At 37.9% G+C, this 16,635-nt stretch overlaps 1 protein-coding gene across 1 annotated transcript; it reads right to left on the bottom strand.

The window, feature by feature from the left end:
• Positions 1-820: 820 nt before the first annotated feature.
• LOC139138788 (uncharacterized) lies at positions 821-16,588 on the bottom strand. Its single transcript, XM_070707317.1, has 8 exons — positions 16,343-16,588; positions 8,798-8,879; positions 8,226-8,414; positions 7,514-7,698; positions 6,548-6,694; positions 5,079-5,352; positions 2,588-2,665; positions 821-2,425 (listed from the first exon to the last, which is right to left on the bottom strand). The coding sequence occupies exons 1-8, from the start codon at positions 16,430-16,432 to the stop codon at positions 2,253-2,255; spliced, it is 1,218 nt and encodes a 405-aa protein (XP_070563418.1). The 5' UTR covers positions 16,433-16,588; the 3' UTR covers positions 821-2,252.
• Between the last annotated feature and the right edge of the window lie 47 nt (positions 16,589-16,635).

The raw sequence follows: 16,635 nt of genomic DNA, 5'->3' as shown, positions 1-16,635 counted from the left end.
TCAACTCAGTTGGTGTGTGTATATATATATATATATATATATATATATATATATATATATATATATATATATATATATATATATATATATATATATATATATATATATATATAATGGAAATAAAAAAACGAAGAGCGAGCCACACGAAATTAAATTGTATATATAAACACACAAAACCAAGAGTTTTGAGTTATAAATATAACACGATGGAACTACTTTGGGAGAATTTGATCTTTAAATTGTTCAAATTCATCAAAAGTATTTGAAAGTTACAATATTACAAATTATCCATAAAAACAATTGTATTGGAAAAAAAGAAAAGCAGCTGAGCTTACATTTTCAGATTAAACTAATGTTACTACATCCAATTATCCGAAACCAGTTCCAATCGTGTTATATATAAACACAACGTACATACAAGACAGACAGACAGACAGACAGACAGACACGAAAATGATGCACGAAACAGACTCACGGAAAGACAGAGATACTGTACACACGCGTTGAAGACATGTGAATTAACAAACGTGCACAGATCTGGACAAGCAGAGATATATACAGGTCCAGTCGTTGTAAGAGAACCATTCGATTATTTATTGATCCAATACTTGTACTCTGGGTTAAAACCTCTTAATCTATGAAGTTCGTCATATCAGAGCATATTTGACTGTGCAGTGTGAAAAAGCAGCAACTGAACAAAATGCCAAATGAATTTAAATGCGTCCGTCTTCTGATAGACGTAACGAAGTCTGAGATAATTTTACCGCTAATTGAGGAAAGACAAAGGTTAATGTATTTGAGTCAATGTGCGACGAATAATCTGATGTTTTTATTGATCTGATATCTTGAAATGACTGTTATAGATATATAGCTGTTATGTATAAAGCTTATCTGTACGTTTTAGCGTTAAAGTTCCATTAGCTGTATCTTCTTGCGATTTTTCCGTTAGTTTTGATTGAAATGATCACTGGCTCATGTTAAATAGCCAGTCAAATAACAGAGAATCGCATATTATTCGGAAACATTACGTGCCCTACAACTAAATGACATGTGATTTTACAACGAAAATTTCAATTTTTGTCCGGACAGAAATACAAACTCTGTTGACACGCGGATTGCAACGTAGGCATTCTTCTGCACCTGCGCGAGCCATTTACAGCAATTTCAAAATAAATATTCATTACTTATGCCCGTACTTACGTCGTAGTCCATTGTCCGAGCACGTTGCGTAGCCAGATGTCTGGCAATCCACGACGCAATGTTGTTTTGATACCGCAATAAACGTGAACTTGTACATCTGGCGTGATCGCGGCGTCACCATATCTGCGTTTTTTCCCCAGCACGCTGAGCATGCCAGACGTCAACAAACGAGCTCGGAAGGGCAACACGTTTGAACAAAAATTAGCAGTTTTATGTGGCTATAACATCACTAATCATGTTTGTTTCTTCGTAAAACAACATTTTGCAACAAATATGAGCCTCCAACAAGGAATTTTCCGAGGTAAAAAATGGTAAAAAGTTACAAATAATGGCCCTTTAAAACCTTTGTGTACTTCTTTTCGAATGACAGTTTAAATCGTTTAGTCTCTTTTTTCGTTTGTTTTTTTTTCTCTGCAAATGTCATGCCTGTGATTGCCAACAGCTTCATTCCACTAAAATAAGATTGTGACGTCAATTAATGTTTGAATGAAATTTGATCAGGGACAACCGACAAAGCTTTCGATGAAAACGACAATTTCACAAGCGGTCTTTTGTAGTTGACTCGTATCAGTCGCTAACAGATGGGAGTGTAAACTTCAGTCTTTCACGCTGCAGCAGTTTGAAGCAACCTAACGTGTGGACATGTCACATGGGTCGATTGTTTTCAGGTGTTAGTTACCGAGGAGAGCAAAGACATTTGGTGGTGAGGAGTTTTTGTAAGTTATGAGTGAGCGATTGCGAGAACCTTGTTTTAACAGGTGAAGAGGATGCATCCCGGTAAAGACGCCAGCGGGTGGCAGGGGACGGGACATTTTCAAAATCTCAGTTTGCCAACAGTCACAAAAACAGCCGCAACACTTCCCGATAAATTTTAAATCTTGTCCAAAAATATGTCAAAGTATCATGTTTTTTTCCATATAAAACACCTCTAGTGATAACTTCTCAAAAACGGTCGGTTGGCTGTCCCTGTCGGAAAATTGTCCTCTAATCTTCATGGTTTTCTCTGATTGTGTATCCTTTTTGAATGTCGATTATATTTGTGCATCTCAACTCTATCCATCGATATTTTGCCTGTTTTCACAGGGGCGGCGGTACGTCGGCTTCGAGCTTCTTGGCATAGTTGCCTCGTGGATCGTATTCACAAGCCACGTAGACTTTTCCGTCCATCTGGCAACGCCACAACCTAGATTTATAGTCTCAGTCCATATAACCTGAGTAAAGTGCCCTGTGTATAAATGAAAAAAGACATAAACGTTTGGTGGTAAGCTTAAAAAATACCCCTGAAAATTATTGTAATAAGTCTATATCTTAACGAGATTACTGTAGAGCATAGCCAGAGACAACTGGGTTCAGTCGAAAAGAAAGTCTTGCCAATGTTGTTACTTACCAACAGCTGAATTAAACTCGGGGTTCTCGAAATTGTATGACTGGATTTCGTCATGCCACATCTTTACAAAACCATATCCTGTGAAAAGATGATCATAGATGTTTGTTATCTTATGGATATTAAAGCTAACAAGTTACTTCACGCACTATTTAGAATCTAAATGCTGTAATTCTTACCAACCCAAATATTCATGTGTCACGTTCCCCCATCACTAATGCGGAACAGGAAAGAGTTTACCTCCTGCCGTTCTTAAAACAATTTAGGATAATTTTAAGACGCTTATAATAAATGGAAAGTAACTCTACGGTTGTAGTAGCAGCAGAAATGATAAAACCAGATGTTAACTTGAAATGCTCAAATTCTGTTTCACTACACGATATGAGTGTACTTTCCAGTAATTTGACTTCCATTTTTGCCCACGTCTTGTTGTAATCACCATCACACGACTCTCAAATATGGTGTAGCCTTCCCTGAAACATTGCATAAATTTCTGTGTACATGGTCATCATCGATGTGTACGTCTAATCGAAAATATGGTCAAAATTTGCAAATAAGCGATTAGCTGACATTAAACTCCTGTAAGTCCTACACTGATGTCAAATCTTTGTCATCAAAACATGGCAAGCTTTATCATCTTATCCATGATTAAAAAGAGATCGTTAAGTGAGCACAGTGAGCGATTCATGGACGTAAAACTTGATCAATGTTTGTATCATGTTTTGTCAGATCTGATGCAGTGAATGTGAAAAAGAATGTGACTTCTGTGAGTATAATTGAATGTACAAAATTAGCATTCAAGATGCACGCCACAACAACAAACAATCAATAGTTCTTGCCATTTCTTAAAAAAAAGAATCTTTACAACATTTTTGATTCCCGTCCGATGAATATTCTCCAATATCGTGCCGATAGACAGACAGAAGGACATCTGTACGATAGTAGCTCATATATTCACAAACATGACAGCTGCTACCATACTAAACTTTAGAGTCTCTGCTCTTTGAAAATATATAGTGTGAGGGGGTTTCCTTGTCATCTTTGATGAGAGATATTGCTTTGAAAAAAACTGTGTTGGCAACATGCAGCCCCACCTTAATCAAAGTTGGTATATATTTTGAAGATGCTATGATTTAACAGTACTGAAAGTCATTAAGCATGATTTTCACTTCAGCCAATTTCTAATTTGCGCATGTAATGAACTTTCCTAATTAGGGTTATACATCTTCATTGACTGGACCAAAGTTGACAAAACTTGCTATGTACATGGAAGATAGTATGAATCAATATTATTGAAAGTCATATAAGCATTTTTACTTTAATCAATTTTCCAATTTGCATATAATATGAACTTTCCTAATTAGGGTTATATATCCGGATTGACGATATGACCAAAGTTGAGAAAACTTGCAATAAACATTACAGATACTAAGTTATAACATTATTGAAGTCATGTAGCATTTTTATTTTAGCTAATGACTTATTTGCGTCTCTAATGAAGTTTCCTAATTAGGGATGGATATCTCGATTGACTTGACTAAAGTTGACAAAAATTGTTATGTATATTGATACTATAATATAATATTAACAACGGTCGGTTTTGATTTTTTAAAAGATCTTATTACTGATTTGCATGTTCAAGGAACTTTTCTAATCAGGGATATATCTTGATTGACTTCATAAATGTTGATGACATCTGCTGTGTACATAGAAGAAATGTGGTGAGATATCAATGACAGCCGTTTAGCATTTTTACATTAGCAAGTTACAAATTTGCAAACATGTGGCAAAAGTTTAAATTCACAGACAACTGCAATATATACTGAAACACTTGGTTAGCCTTTGTTCTACACATCAAATCAAGTCATGACGCCCAGAGTTCAAGTGTCAACACTTTCTGTATAATGTGTGAGGTGACGTGTTGTTGCTGACATCGATATTTATTCAAGGAAAGAGCTCATACGTCAAAATAATGAAAAACTGAACCCAATTCGTCTTGTTCTGTCGGCCAGTACTTGGTATTCTGATCTACTCTTAGAGAGTAACAGCGAAATTATATTACCATCCCCTGTCCATCGCATTTTAATTGGTCCAACTGAACCACGTGACTGCCCACAAATACATAGTAATGGTCTATTTACATGCCCGTGAATATGAATAATATCATAAACATAGTAACTTTGAAGCTTAAACGAAAATTGTGATTTTTACAAAGGTCATAATCAACCACAAAATAAAATGGAGCAAATAAAATGGAGAGGAAAGCCAAATTAACGGGCTCGGCAAGCCTCGCCCGTTAGTTTTTGGCTTTCGTTTCGCCCTTGCCCATAAATAAACATTAATGGTTACCGCGTCGTCCGTTATTTCTATTATATTCTGCTTTATGGAGTCCAAATAATAAACACCAAATGTTACAGATATTGTAAGGGGGCTTTACTGTATCAACGTCAGCATGTTAATAAAACACTGCAGTATCTTGACGGGATACACACACCTGAAGCGCTATCAAGCGATGACAATCGTGACACAGCGAGATTTTCACCATAATGATAAGAGCTGTGCTTGAGCCTTCCCTGCATGGCGTTCTCATTGGCAACTTCTTGAGCCGCTTTCGTCAGCTGCGGGTTCCCATCGGTCAGTGGCGGGACCCCATGGAGACAACGAAAGTAGTTTGTGAGCTTCGAGCAACTGGTCGTAAATCCCGGCGAGACCGTTGTTTCCACGCTGATTCGGCATAGTGCATCCGTTGGCGTCGGTCTCTCCAAAACCTGGAAAATTATATACATGTCAGTTGTTTTCACCAGCCCATGTTACTTTCTATTTCTCTGTTTTCGTTCCATATTCTTCTTAAAGTCCAAATAACTACGAATGTGTAATAAACGATCTCAAAATATTCTCAGAATAAGACCCATTAAAGACTGAAAAAGTGTATAATACTGTCGTAAGTGTGGACAGTGGCATGTAAATTCAAATGTTTTAACATCATTGTAGATTTCCACCCTCTTTCAAAAACTAATCATATGACAGAGAAAATAAAGATTACAAAACAAAATGTTTGCCAAGTGTTTTGTTTTTTCAAGTGAATGGCATCATGCTTGTTTCTTTATGATCACGATGTGTAAGTTGCAGGAAATGTGACCGCATTTTTTGTACTTTTCCGTGGGGGCGCCATTTAATAAGTGCGGCACCCGTTTATTATTTACAAACGTGTAGGTATCGTCCAAAACAGTGAGCAGTGATACTTCGATACTTGTCCTTCAGTTAGCTCATTTACACAAAGCAGCTTTGGTTTGAAAATAATATCATTAGAATAACGCATAAACTTTGCAGCTATTGGGGCTTTAAGCCACAAAGTGACCTATGATCATCTGCCTTCAAAACAACCCTTGTAGATTAGAAAGTTACAGCTTCTTCTTCTTCGCATTCCCCACTGACAATCCACAATTTTAATACCCCTTGCTCATTCATAGTAAATTTGGAGTCGTCATAACTACCATAACGTAAGAGACTAGGCAAAAATACAGAGGCAATGTTTCATTGAAAAGACGAAAACAGTGACCCTTCAAGAGTATTTGCATGAAACACGGTGACCGCTTCGCTATTCATTTATTTAACTGCAAAGAAGTTTTGTTGATATAACATCGAGTTCAAAGTCATCACATTTTAAAGTCCTCTTTGTAACATCAACATTTCAGCCCTCGTCTCCGACATGCCCGATTTTCTAAGTCCCCCTATGTTCTCCCTACGTCTACTGGAGATGAAAGCATGAACTTTGACCAAGTTATTCCAGCTAGTATATACACTCCGCTAATGAATCCACAAACAGTGAGAACAAAATATTTCTTCGAAATTTACAGTCAGAAAAGACGGGAAAAGATGAAAAATAGCACGCTGCTTTAGACCTCTCCACTGGAACAGTCTGAAATGAATGGGATGGCTAGAATAACTGCTTTCTGTACTTACCGCACTCGACTTCATCGCTGAAGTCCCCGCAATGGACAAAGCCATCACAAAGCTGGCCTTCGCCAAGACAGAGAGACCCGTCGACGCAAATGTAGGGACTGTCAGCAAACCAGATGGCGCAACCTTCTGCGTCATATTTCGCTTTTTCTGCAGAAAGCATACCAGGTTAATTTAAAATTAAGCAATTAGGGCATGGATGGTGCGCGAGTCGCTGGTAGAGAAAAATCATGACTTGGAGCGATCATGACATATATGGATAGAAACGGTAACTATTGATATCTTATCATAATTTTTGTTCTTAAGGTAGAACGCGCCTCGGGGACAGATATTCGGCCTCTCAAACTTTATTCTTTTCTTATCTACCGCTTGTTGGCGTTTATTTTAAAGTGCTTGGTGTAAGAAAACTTTTCTTCTGCTTAGTTTTTCGAAAGTCGAAATTTTTAGTTTTCTCCGTAGAGTTAACACAGGGTGGCGGCCATTTTTAATTATAAATATCAGTAAATCTTGGATTATTTGTTTCTCTAGTATCAAAATTTGCACGGTGACCGCCGATTTGTATTCTTGATTTTGAAAAATGAATGGTTGAAAGATTCTTTAAGGAAAGTTTGAGCAAAAGTTTAAGTATTTCACTTTCGAGGCGCATACTACCCTAAGTGATACTATTGGACATAAACACACAAGTCTACATTGAGAAGTCGAACATACTAAGCATTTCGGCATAATAAGGAAAAGAAACTGAATTTTACGGACAGAAAAGAGTAAATAAGTTATAAAATGACGTAGTACTTGAGCATCAATTCAGCGTTCTTAGGTACAGCGCAATTTCACTATTTTTGAATGCAAATATTTAGGAGAACCGAATAGCGATCATAGCTTCATGGCTATGCAACATATGGCTGAATGTTAAAGTTTAAGGACGATATTTCTGTGATGACAAAAACTTTTTGGCCCTCGTCGCCGTATCACCTTCCTCGACAGTATCACTTTCCTCGTTGACGTCAGTTCCGCAGCCCATTTCGTCACTTCCGTCGGCACTAGCTTGTCTCCGTCACATAAGTTCTCCTCACGAATGCACATAGTACCATCTCTACATCTGTAAGGGTGATCCGGAAACCAGGCGGCACACCCGATTGAATCGTAAACAGCAGAGCCTGCAAGTCGAAGACAAAACATCGATTCACTCACACACGTCACTGGATGACGACGACGACAACGATAATGATGATGATCATGATGATGATGATCATCATCATCATCATGATCATGATGATCATGATGATAATGATCAGGGCGACGACCAAACGACAATTTATTGTATTTCATTTCGTATCATCGTCAATTATTAAAAGAACGAAAATATCATCGTGAACACGAATCCTGTAAACCCGACTTGAAGTGTAGATCACTTTGACGTTTCAAGCAACAGTGAAAACACACAAAACTTTCACAGTACAACTGACAAATCCACTTACTTTATCAGAAACAAGATAAAATGCAAAAGCAATAACGTGCGTTATCTAATAAATTGCAGACGCTGCGAAAGAAACACAGTATATTGGTGAAACAAAACCCACACCTTGGCTTCGCTTTAATAACCATTTTTTCACGATAAGTTATAATGAAGACACCCCTGTTGAAAATCAGCTTCTTATACACAAAAGGAGTTAAATCTACTAACCGTTATCAATAGCTTCATCGTCGTCTCCAACGTCGCCAGGACAGTCATCTTCATCGCTACCATCCCTGCAGAGAGCACGGCCATCGCATATTTTACTTGCGGCGATACACGTCTTGCCGTCAGCGCAGCGGTAGGGGAAGTCAGGGTACCAAGATGCGCATCCCGAGGCATCGTGGAACGCGCCGTTACCTGAACATGGAAATGATCATAACACCCTTGTTATCGCATCCTTTTGAGTATCAGAAAATTTAGGTGAGACTCCTCTTACACTGAACATCGTTCAAGATATTCATGTCTAAAAATAGCGAAAGACAGTGATAGAGAGATAGGGAGAGATAGAGAAGTGAAATGGGCAGCCGTATAATAGACTAGTCCAGAGTCTGTCAGATCTCAAAACTACAATTGTCTTTTCAATTTCACACACCAAGCATATTAAATACAGTACAATAGAACTCTTCTTCTCTTTTACTGTACGTCTCAGTTTATAAGATGAGCGATGACAACCATAGGTTTAGGAAACTGTCACTCATTCTGTCGACGTAATAGTGTAACAGTCTGAGCTTTTCACGAACCTCGCAACCGCAGCATACGTTTGAAGTTGTATACGGTCAAATCCTTCCTGGACAGTTTTGCCGGTCTTGTGTTACGGTAAGTCTAAAAGAGAGAAGAAACAACCGTCCATTCTCGTCTAGGTGTCGAAAGTAAGTTTCCTTTCAACTATTAAAGGCAATGATTGTTAGAAGCTCTCAAATTTTAATAAAGCCATCTCTATGTCTAGGAGGCTCTTGAGAGTCAACTCTACCCTCTCTGACCACGTTCGTGTTTGATTTTATCTACACCCTATTAAGGTAGAACAGAAACTCGGGCCGTCAAATTTTATCTATTTTCTTCTGACCTACCACTTGTTGGGGCTCATTTGAAGCTCTTGGCGAAAGAAAAGTTTTCACCGTCTTAGTTTTTCGAAAATCGAAAATTTCATTTTTTTCCCATAGAGTTAACACAGGGATGGCGGCCATTTTGGATTTCAAATATCGAGAAATCGCAAGTTATTTGTCTCTCTAGTACCAAAGTTTGCACGGTGACCCCTGATTTTTTTATTCTTGCTTTGGTAAGAGAATGGTTGAAAGTTTCACCGAGGAAGTTCAGCAAAAGTTTAAGTCTTTCACTTTCGAGGTGCATATTACCTTGAACACATCCTGGTATGAACTGAAGATGCCATAGATTTTAGAAAGAAAGACAGACTAATAATTCTAAGAGACGAATAATTATTTTACAAAGTTTTTTTTGAACTTTCGATAGCAAGTCCTGGCCAACTAATTCTTTACAGATATTTTACTTGGTAACTAAACCCGCACGTCAAACTTCATTTGAAATCTAGTAGTCTTTGAGAAATAGAGTTTACGGACAGACAAACGGACAGACAGGGGTGATCGCCGCGGGGATTGGGGTACAACACAGTGGGAGCTAAACCTGATTGCAGTATATGAGTGATATTTCGCCTGAACAGTTGAAGATCAGAAGTCTGTGTCATTGGATGTTTAGATGATATAATTGGTCGAAACAAACGCTATGACGGCAGATGTAGCTCTACCGGAAATATTTTTCACATGAAACTACTACGAAAAATTTCTGTAAAAAAACCCAGAAAATGCCTAATATTGAGCCTTTCAAGTTGATAACATTATTAAAAATACTCAAAAAGCTGTCGCACTGTTTAGCCTTATTACAATCCCACAATGCATTTCTGTTAAGGTAGTATGTGCCTCGAAAGTGAAAGATATACTTTTACTCAAACTTTCCTCGATAAAAATTTCAGCTTTTCTCTAACCGTATCACCGGGTCACTGTGCAAAGTTTGGTACTGGAAAAAAAATAACCTAAACTTTACCGATATCTGAATTTCAATATGGCTGCCATCTTTGTGTTTTCAATTTTCGTAAAACTGAGAGGGTAAAAGTTACCTTTCTCCAACAGCTTTAAAATGAGCCCCTTCTTAGTGGTAGATTAAAAGAGAATAATTAAAGTTTGAGAATCTGAGTATCTGTCCCCGAGGTGCATTCTACCTTAAAACTGGGAAGACCTCCCCCTATCATTGTCAGCATTTGAATTTCCCTGAAGAAGAGCTCGAGCGATGGTTCAGGAGCAGATAGCGTTTTAAAAAAAAGGGTTAATTGGATCTCCTTCATTACCAGGTGAAAGATACAACGTTTCCATCATCGGACACGATGGTCGTTCCACAATCGCAATGAACGTAACGCCCGTGCATTATAGGTCTTGTGAAGATTAAAGTAATTTATCATCATGTCCGTGCCATCTTTGTCCGAGAGCAGAAGACAATTTACCCGACGCCAGGAGGTCAAATTGTCTTCGCTGTGAGGTAACATAGACTAATGTAATCAGGCAATACTATTTTTATTACATGCCTCTTCACAATTAACGCTATATGATATTTAGTTACATAAGGACTTTCTCAAAAATTTTACCATTATCAAATAGATTTTCACTAAAATCAAATAGCAGTTCGCGAATTGATATTTTACATCTAGCGTTAAGCGTCTACCTTGACGTCGGTGGGCTTCACCTGACCTGGTCCAGTGACTATGGAAACCAGTCCGTACATCGTTCACACTGCAGGCTAACTCCCCGGATGTTCCGAGTCCTATTCAAATCAATGCACTGATCTGGACTCACATCGAGGCATATAATATTTAAGCAATAAATCAAACGCGGCGATGGTATACCACGAGATTTGACCAGTTCACGACATATATGCACGAGCGATAGCGAGTGCAAATATGAAGTGAACTGGTCAAAATCGAGTGGTATACCGTCGCTGGGAGTGATTTATTGCATTTATATGATAACAGTATATTGAAATTCTGGCGTGCAATGTCATAAACGGATTTTTGCTCAAGCTGAGCGCACGAGCGTATGCCAGCCGTGGTATATCGCCAATATACCACGGTTCTTTTCGAGTCTCGACCAACCAGATCGCTGTATTTGCACCATCAATAGACTGGTATGATATAATCGTCAATAATACGTTTATTTCTTGATATTGCCATCGTCGTTATGTAGGCTAACATGACACTTGGCGTGTGTGCATTGAAAAGCTGTCTCTATAGAGACAGTAATATGCCCTCGTTTTGGGAGCGCTGTGATTGTATATTGTCGTCACCTGTCGCATTATCCGGGACATTTTGCTATTTGAGTTCGAAGTCAATTTGCATCTCAAACGCAGCTAACTTTTGGCATATTTGGAACCAACTTTATTGAACGATTATATCTGACTGAGGAAAAGATTATTCTGCCTGAAGCTGTTTTGTCAAAGCGATTGTATACGAAGAACATTTTTAATGCGGAGCGAACCATTACCGGTTGATTGGTATGTCGTTGTGCAAATCGATTTAAGTTCGATGACCCAACTCCAGATAAAATGACCGATAGGTGACTCACCCTTAACGTATGCGTTGTGTAATTATTATATCACAAATCAGCGACGGTGACGGTGATAACGCTGAGAGACTGCGACAATGATAGCATAGATTACAAAGCAATGCATGAAAAATAAAGACATCGTTCGAGGGAATATCTAACTTACCAATTATCCTCAGGATGTCCGCTATCACGCGCAGAATTGGGAATTCATAAAAGTGTTCTTTTCAAGTATGTCTATGTGAAACTTCTCCTTTACTTTGCCGCTAAGGTTGTTCTAACGCCAATTTCCAAACCCGTGGAATTGTTATTCTATTCTAACGTATTTGTTTAAATACGTGTCCTAAATGAAGCCGTTAACCGCATACATTGTAGCCAATCGAGTGTAGGTCACTTGTAGAGTAATATTTGATGACGCAAGTTTTGTTTCTTAAGTTATTGGGAATAAATTTTTTTCCATTTTCGAATTTCTTTCCAGTGATAAATAAATATAACATATGATTGTTTGCATTGCTTTATCTTTAAATCATTATGATTGAAACCACTCCTCTTATGTATTGTATTACAAACCCAAGATTTCGATTATTTCGGAAACACGGAAGAGAGGAAGAGCGCGCGCTACCTCTATCTCTGAAGACCTGTAACTGATATGAAATAAACGGACTTTAACTTTGAAAAACGGAGAGCCCTCTAAACTCTGTTCATCCATCCCGACGACCTCTCGCATGGCGATTCCCCTGTGAAAGACAGTAAACTGTACTAATGTATCGCATATTGTATTGCGTTTCTCAAGAAATTGCGCACCAAAGTCCTCCTATAGTTTGTCAACTTTCAAAAGCTGGCGTAAATTATTCTACCTGAAGAAGCCTATTGACATCGGATGAGAGCAAAACAGTTGTGCGAAAAGTGGCTGATTTTGCACAGACTGGGATTATTCAACAGTGTACTGTTCTGCTATTTCAACACTCGCAGCTATCATTGCGTCCCATTCAAACGCTGCAGTTGATGTTTTACTGCTTTTTTCCATCTGTCAGCTGTTCAGCGGGCATGATTTTCTAATGGAATGCTCATCAGCTCAACACCTATGGGCTATTACACTTTGAGTTTGGTCGATATCTGGTCATATTTGAGTAATGTGCCCGTATTGCAACCAGCAAATATACCGAAACATCAACGTACGGATTTGGTGGCTGCTTGATGGTTATGCTAAATGTAATTTCAGTATCCGGAGAGGAAAAAATCGTCATAGTGAAAATTGGCGTTTGGCGATTCTGCTGTGAAGCATGATCGATCGTATTCGGTAAGCAAACAACTCATGCGAAGAACACCATGTATGGTGGGAGTTGGTCACCGTGCAAATTCTGGTACTATAGAGGGACAAATAAACTAAGATTTAAAATCCAAAATGGCCGTCATCCCTGTGTTAACTCTATTGAGAAAAATAAGATATTCGAATTTCGAAAAACTAAGCCGATTAAAAGTTTTCTTACACCAAGAGCTTTAAAATGAACCCCAACAAGTGGTATGTCAGAGAATTGTAAAAGTTTGAGAGTCTGACTATCTGTTCCCGCTGCTCGTTCTACCTTATGTCATGAATGGTAAAATTATGCCAACGATGTAGCACTGTGACTAAAAACTGAAAGAACCAGATATGAACTGTAAATGCTCACGTGTTTCATTATATATTAAAGTTATGTGTAAATTTGAACCTTTGCCACATGTTTGCAACTTCATTGAAAGTATTATGATCAACATAATGAACAATCTTCACCACAGATTAACTTTATAGGTCATTAAGTATTCAAATACCGTACGCAATCAGCTGACATAGAAATAGTTAATTTCTTTGACTGCTGTCATTGTATCACCACTTTATATAGCAAGTGTAATTGCCTTTGGTCAAGTCCTTCAAACTATATATTCCAAACTTTGAAAGCTCATTAGATATGCAAACTATAAATTAGCTGACACGAAAACTTAAGTGCGAAATGACTTTCAATATTGGTATAACCTGGTATAATCATCAATGTACATAGCATGTTATGCCAACTTTGATCAAATAAATCCAAGTATATATCCCAAATTAGGAAAGTTCATTAAATACACAAATTAGGAATTGGCTGAAGCAAAAATGCTTAATGCCTTTCAATAATGTTAGCCTGCATAATAGTATCTTTAATGTACATAGCAAGTTTCATCAATTTTGGTCATGTAAATTCAAATATATATCCCTAATTTCAAAAATTCATTAAATATGCAAATTAGGAGCTGGATGAAGTAAAAATGCTTAATGACTTTCAGTAACATCGTATCATAGTATCTTTATGTACATAGCAAGTTTCGTCAACTTTGGTCTAGTCAATACAGATAAATATCCCTGATTATGAAAGTTCATTAACTATGCAGATAAGGAATTGGCTAAAGTTCAAATGATTAATGACTTTCAATAATGTTCTATCATAGTATCTTTAATGTACATAACCAGTTTCGTGTACATAGCAAGTTTCATCAATTTTGGTCATGTAAATTCAAATATATATCCTTAATTTCAAAAGGTCATTAAATATGCAAATTAGGATTTGGATGAAGTAAAAATGCTTATTGACTTTCAGTAATGTTAAATCATAGTATCCTCAATATGCTTACCAAGTTTCGTCAATTTTGATCGAGTAAATTCAGATATATATGCCTATTAGTAGATTTCATTAAATATACAAATTAGTAATTATCTTTCACGTCACCCCTTAATAACTTTCACAGCTGATATATCTTGGTGTGATTAAGGTAGCTAAATACCAAATCGTTAATTTTTCTGTCAAATCTTCAAATTCTCTGAGAATACGCCTTGAAGTAAGACCTAGAATTGAGATGTGTCGCCAGTTCAAGATAAGGAATGGTTTCCGTGTGATTCACAATTTTTAAAAATCAAAACAAATGCACGTGGCTATCCCGGTTAAATCGGGGAGCTTTTGTAAACAATGTGGACATATTTGCATCGCTATTTGCATAATCTCCCTTGAGTGACACAACGGTGCGTAGCACGAGCCAATTTACATGATGACGTGCTGTGACTTCTCCAAACACCAGGATTACTTCCGTCTGTAAACAATCTCATCAAATTATGTGCAGTCGTTGTCAATATATATCCGTTTTTTCTAAAATCATTAATTATGCAAATGAGCAAAAAGTAAGCAAGCCACATCTACCAAAAACTAATCAGTTCTTGCCATTTGCAAACTGAATCTATGTATTAGATTTGATTTTGATCTGATGAGCCGTTTTTGAGATATTGAGCACACAGACAGACAGACAGACAGACAGACAGACAGACAGACAGACAGACGGACAGACAGACAGACAGACAGACAGACAGACACACAGACAGACAGACATCGCTGCGACATATGCTCACGTGTGTCAACACGTGAGCAAAAAACGGTTGACGCTCTCCATCTTCGATCGATGCGATGTTGCCATCATAAACTTTAGACAGACTTAGGATAAGGGATATTTGGAGGCTAAATACAGTAGTAGTATGTGTATAATATCGCATTGCAACGGCATATATTATGAAGTTCTTGTCATTTTTTTCCAAATTCCTGTAAACATTTAAGAGTCATACAGTACTATTTACCTCAACATGGGTAGTGAGCCCGGCGTTAAATGGCAGAGACCGTGCGCGCGACACGTGTTGACATGGCAACTCTTAGCACTTTCTGCTCTGCACCACCGTGACGATCGAGTGCAGTCGAAATCGAGAGTGTTTTGAAGCAGAGAAAAATTGTGGACCAATAGAGATTTTAATGACATACCACACCTTAACAAGTTCTAAGCCTTCAACTTTTTTGAGACCTGTTTAAATTTTATTACTATGTTCGTTCATATAAAGAGGAATTCTCGTGCTTAATTTTGTGCTGACTTCTTCTTTATGCGCACTGGGGAACTGAAATTGAGCACGAATTTTTTGGTTTCTATTATCGTTTGTAAATTATTGGAATTGGAATACGTAATTGGTTATTCCTTGTGTTGTATCAGCATTCGTGTCATTTATACCACGCCAGACACCCGACTTCGTCACGTATCTGACACGTGACAAAATGACACTCATGCTGATACGACACTGGAACATGTGCCTTTGGGTAAACTACTAAAGATTATGATAGTGGCAGTCTTAAATGTGGTTGAAGTTCTGATTGTATTTACCAGGGAAACTTGCAGTTTCATTCCCTTTGTAGTTATAAAGACGAAGCTGCTCTTTTTCAACTTTTCGTGATATCAAAAAAATACATGGAATACTTGCACAGGTCGCTCAGTGTACAAAACAACGACTGCACATAACTGTAAAGTGTGAAAAAGTTACCCCTTTGCTGAATGCCAACAGATGATTTCGTTTTGACCCTGAAGAGAATTGAAAAATAAACACTTCCAAGCTGCTAGCTTTATCTGTATAAAAGGCATCACAAAGTAAGATTTCATTACAAATCTTGCATGAAGTCCAACCTGATGTATGTTGGTGCATGTTGAGCTGTGTTTGTGTTTGTCAACATGGAAGCACAGTCAATCACTTCATGTCTTATCAGGAGAACCATTGTTATTTTCTCTCCGTGTCTTTCGTGTTCACCTTCTAAGCCTTTGTCCACGTAAGTCTGTGCTGCTAATGAACACGACAAAAAAACTTCTTACCTCGGAAACATGGCCAACTTGACTTCCTGATACACTGTGAAAGCAGCAAATTGCCACTGCAGCGGCAAGGAACACCATGAGAGGCCGCATTTTCCTTCAAGTTTGTCAGGACCACACCAACAACGTGTACGGTGTAGTTATGCCAGCTGCACGTTTTATCTGATCTGACAGGTAACCTGTTCCCTTATGTATTGGACATTTCCGTCGAGGTCAAAGGGTATTCCTTCTTGGCAAATTACCGCATTAGCAAATTTGAACAGTTTGAATGAGTTACACAATATGAGAAGCACGAT

The sequence above is a fragment of the Ptychodera flava genome, chromosome 8 (genome assembly GCF_041260155.1).
Source record: "Ptychodera flava strain L36383 chromosome 8, AS_Pfla_20210202, whole genome shotgun sequence".
Lineage (NCBI taxonomy): Eukaryota > Metazoa > Hemichordata > Enteropneusta > Ptychoderidae > Ptychodera > Ptychodera flava.
This window is presented reverse-complemented; position numbering and strand designations above follow the sequence as displayed.

Bases quoted from the DNA above. Each gene is read 5' to 3' on its own strand.
- LOC139138788 (XM_070707317.1), bottom strand. From the start codon at position 16,432: ATGCGGCCTCTCATGGTGTTCCTTGCCGCTGCAGTGGCAATTTGCTGC. The intron at 5,353-6,547 runs GTAAGTACAGAA...ATAATTTTCCAG, and splicing joins CAGCGATGAAGTCGAGTGCG to GTTTTGGAGAGACCGACGCC. The intron at 2,666-5,078 runs GTGTGTGTATCC...ATCTTTTCACAG, and splicing joins ATCGCTTGATAGCGCTTCAG to GATATGGTTTTGTAAAGATG.